The sequence below is a fragment of the Trypanosoma brucei genome, chromosome 1, assembly GCF_000210295.1.
Source record: "Trypanosoma brucei gambiense DAL972 chromosome 1, complete sequence".
Taxonomy (NCBI): Eukaryota; Euglenozoa; class Kinetoplastea; order Trypanosomatida; family Trypanosomatidae; genus Trypanosoma; species Trypanosoma brucei.
Genome location: NC_026734.1, coordinates 681,143 through 685,038, shown reverse-complemented (window position 1 = coordinate 685,038; position 3,896 = coordinate 681,143). Strand labels below are relative to the sequence as shown.

The 3,896-nt window shown below is 39.4% G+C and overlaps 1 protein-coding gene across 1 annotated transcript; it reads right to left on the bottom strand.

Annotated features, from left to right (window-relative positions):
* Positions 1-1,959: 1,959 nt before the first annotated feature.
* TbgDal_I3070 (hypothetical protein, conserved) lies at positions 1,960-2,880 on the bottom strand (the record flags this gene model as incomplete). Its single annotated transcript, XM_011773282.1, has 1 exon — positions 1,960-2,880. The coding sequence occupies one exon, from the start codon at positions 2,878-2,880 to the stop codon at positions 1,960-1,962; it is 921 nt and encodes a 306-aa protein (XP_011771584.1).
* Positions 2,881-3,896: the final 1,016 nt, after the last annotated feature.

Genomic DNA, 3,896 nt, shown 5'->3' with positions numbered 1-3,896 from the left:
GGAATTACTTAGTAATAAGTTTGTAAATATAACACACGAGATCCTTTAATTCTCTGTCCCATTTTTGCTTTTTTACTTAGATTTTCCTGCCAAAAATAATAACGAGTGTTATTTTTAAATGAATCATTTGATGTGTCGCGTTATAATACCAGTGAAAGTGGAAAGTAACAACTTTCTAAATAAAATAAAGCTAGAAATATTTCTTCATGTCTGAGTGGACGTACAAAAGTTTTGTATGAGTGCTGTTTGCCAGTCAGTTATTGTTGCTTAAAAATCACTCAGTCAAGTAAAAGAATTATCTACTTAAAGATATAATTTATAGAAGTCTAATCTCTGTCAAAAATTTTTATATTTATTATTGTATTTTTGTGCTTATATTAGAGGTTAACTTCTGTTGTGTGTGTACTTATTAAATAACAATATTAAGGCAGCGTTTCTACCATACTCACAGCTTCAACTTATTTTTGTCCTTATCATGTAAATATCTGTCTCTTTCGTCTCACGTTGTTCATTTTCAGTCCCAAATGCACTTTTCGCTGTGAAGTGTTTGATACGCTCTATCAATACCGTATTAGTTGTATACGTCTGTGAATTGCTCGCTCTTTAAATGGGTTCAACAGTTTTTTATTGATTTAGTGAGAGTGAGGCGGATTGTCATTTGAATCTTTCTGTACTAAAAAAATTCTTCTTTGCGCGTCCATCCGCGGTTTCTTATCATTTAGTTACTTCTTTTACCTGTTCTTTCGACAGAGGATTTTGTACCTATTACTGCTGTGAATTCCGAAGTATTTCTATTTATATCGATTAGTAGACTTCTTGTCTCATTGTTCTTAACCATTTCCCCGTATGATGATATCGTCCTATAGACTTTTACTAAACAGTGCATCAAATCCTTCTAACACTTTTTGTTTTCTTTTCTAACATTTTTTATCCTTTTCTCTTCTCCATTCTTTGTTACTCAATTACTTACTTACATTGCGCTCTGTAACTGATATAGATGCTTGCACTTAGCCCGTCCATCTGTCTTCAGCACCATAGTTCCCATAATATTAGTATATACACACTCACAATACTATCTTGTAGTTATCGTTATTAAAGCCTAACAAACATCCATAAAACACAAAAAATAAACAAAATAATCCAATGAGAATAGTATTCATTCTTCATTCCTTATATTTCTTTACCTTCACACACCTGGGACACTGTCATACACATTTTACTAAAATTTTCATAATTTTCAAGTTTCGAAAATTCTCACTAATTTTCACATTTTCATCAAAAAGTGGTAAAATATATCTAATTCCCTCAAAAAAAAACTAATTTAATATATTTATTAAAATTTAGCAAAAAATCCTTTACCAATAATTTTTAAAAGTTTTATGCTAGAATCAAAAATACAAGCAAAAGAGGGGCCTTGTTGATGACAAAAGAATTGCTTCCTGTGGTGTTTGTGGGTCCGGTTTTACTATCTTTCTCTCTTGCCTGGGCTGCTTGTTTTGCCGCTTCTTTATCCAATTTGAACTTCTTTTTTCCACCTTCTTCGTCAACCAACTTGCAGGGGTTTTCACATTATCTACTCCTTTGGTCGCGCAAGTTTCATCTGTTTCACTAATCTTTGTGGTTGCTGAACTTTCTTTATTTGCTTTGCTTTCTTCCTGCAGCTCCTTAATTATCTTTATGTTCCGCGCCGTTAAGGCTCTCATAATACGTTAGAGTAAGTTGCAGCTCAGTGATGTCGTTCATCTGTCCTAGCATGCGGTTGCTTTGTCCGTCTGCCGTTTGCTTTGTTACCTGCTCGTTTAGCACCTTGCCCCAGAAATCTGTTTCGAATTTCGTTCCTCTTTTTTATTTGTCTTTTACCAACTTTTCTGTGTGGTCGTCGTGTTCGGCTTTGGATTGAAGCAGTAAACTCACTGCTTTTTGAGTTCTGCTACCTAAATTACCATGAATTCACTTGGCTTAGCGTAGCTTGATGCTGTTGTTGGGGTTAACTGCTGTTATTGCATTGGCGGCTACCTTGAGATAGAAGATACGCCCACTGAGTCGTAACAGTCGCTCCGCATCCAATTGTGACAGGGCGAACACCCACGCGCAGCCTTTGCCCCGACCGTTAACCGGGTTCGTGTGAGCCTCCATGTGAGCAATCACAAGGTCAGGTGCAATGAAGCGCAGCAGACGCCGTAGAGCTGAGGGGTGTGGGTCCCGTCGTTGCTGGCCAAAAAACAGACGGATGGGCTTCACGTCCGAAGCTTTCGTTGCGGGTTCCATAGATGAGGCCTTCGTTACCGGAGGTTTCCTCTCTGGACGGTACTGCATGAAGCTGCGGGTGTCAAAGGCGGGGATGCTCATCACGCCATGCTCATTCACTGCAAAGTATCCCTGCACCAGTTTGTGAAACTTCTTACATGTCCGTGATAAGGCAATGACGTCTGGAAGAGAAAGGTATGGAATGGCACCATACAGGACGGATTCCGGCACATCGTGAAGGGTCAAAGGCTTTTCAGAGGCAACAGAAGAAACATGTTGATGTTCCTCATGCAACTCGGAAAGGTCACCCAACGAGTCAAACGAGTCCACTGAATCAGCCCCTGACAACCCTGACGGCTCCTGGAACTTAACATGCAGCGGGTTCACACACTTCAGCACAGTGCAATCAGTTGAGCAGCGACTGCTGAGGCCTGCGCCAGTACAAACGGAAGGGACGGTTTCACGCATCACAGATCGGCACGTGTCTGAGGTGCTCAGAGCAGGACTTGTAAGAACCAAACTGCTTCCGGATGATAAAACAGGGGACTCACATGCATTGAAATCATCAACAGCGCCCTTCAAGAACGTAGCTCCGCTCAACCGCATTTCACTGTTTCCCTCCTTCAAAAACATCGTGTACACCGCTATTCAAATAACGCTTGGTAAAGGTTTGCTTCACAATTCACGACAAAGAAAATGATGGCAATTGGGTTGGCCTCAGATGTTACCTTGCTTATGGTCTTCTGGTTCCGATAGCGGAAAACACTATCACACGCATCAATAAACAGAAGGTAGAAGCAAAAAGGAATTTGAGAGAAAGAGACAAAACAAACGAAAAGCAGACACAGCGTAACGGGTGACAAGGCCACGGGTTAAAAATTGGGGAACTTGCATGCACAAGTCCCGGGAGGAGATACGATTTGTGCGAGGCACTGCTGCAAGTGTACACACACGTCCAATCTACCGCTGCATCACACAACACCACAATTACAATAAACACTTGTCAAAAGATCTGCTGCACAGCAACGATAACATAAAGCATACCGTCATAGAAACGAATCGACAGTGCAAAGCAAATTCGTACTTTCGATCTTTTTTTGTAGTTATCGTTGTGATGGCACATCTTTAATATTCTTTTACTCTCTTTTGCGCTTTGTGGATTTCTTTTTTTTTTTGGAAATATATTATTTCGCGTTAACAGTTGCTGTGGAAGAATGGTTGATTTGCTTTAACTTTTTTGTCTTGTTTAAATTAATTTTCGTCCGGCGTTGCTGTGCTTTTTTCCCCCTTCCGTTATTTTCTTAATTTTTTTAAGGTAGCTTGTCCTTAGTTGATATAGTTGTTGTGTTCTTATATGTTGACTCTTTGCTGGTGTGAGGCGTTGATAATTTCTTTGTGAATTGTTGTAAATGTGTCATTCCAATTTTTCAATGGTAGATGGACAACCAGGACGGGTTCCTATTTTTTTCACAGATGCTTAAATTGTTGTACTTTTCTTACACACACACTTGTCTCTTCACATGCACTACCGTCGTCCTAAACGGTAAGTGTAGCACGGAATGCAAATTTAGACTTTATAAGCTATAATTCAACTGATTCTATATTGGATCGACTATCCTTGCAAATAGAAAGAATATGAACAAAACGTA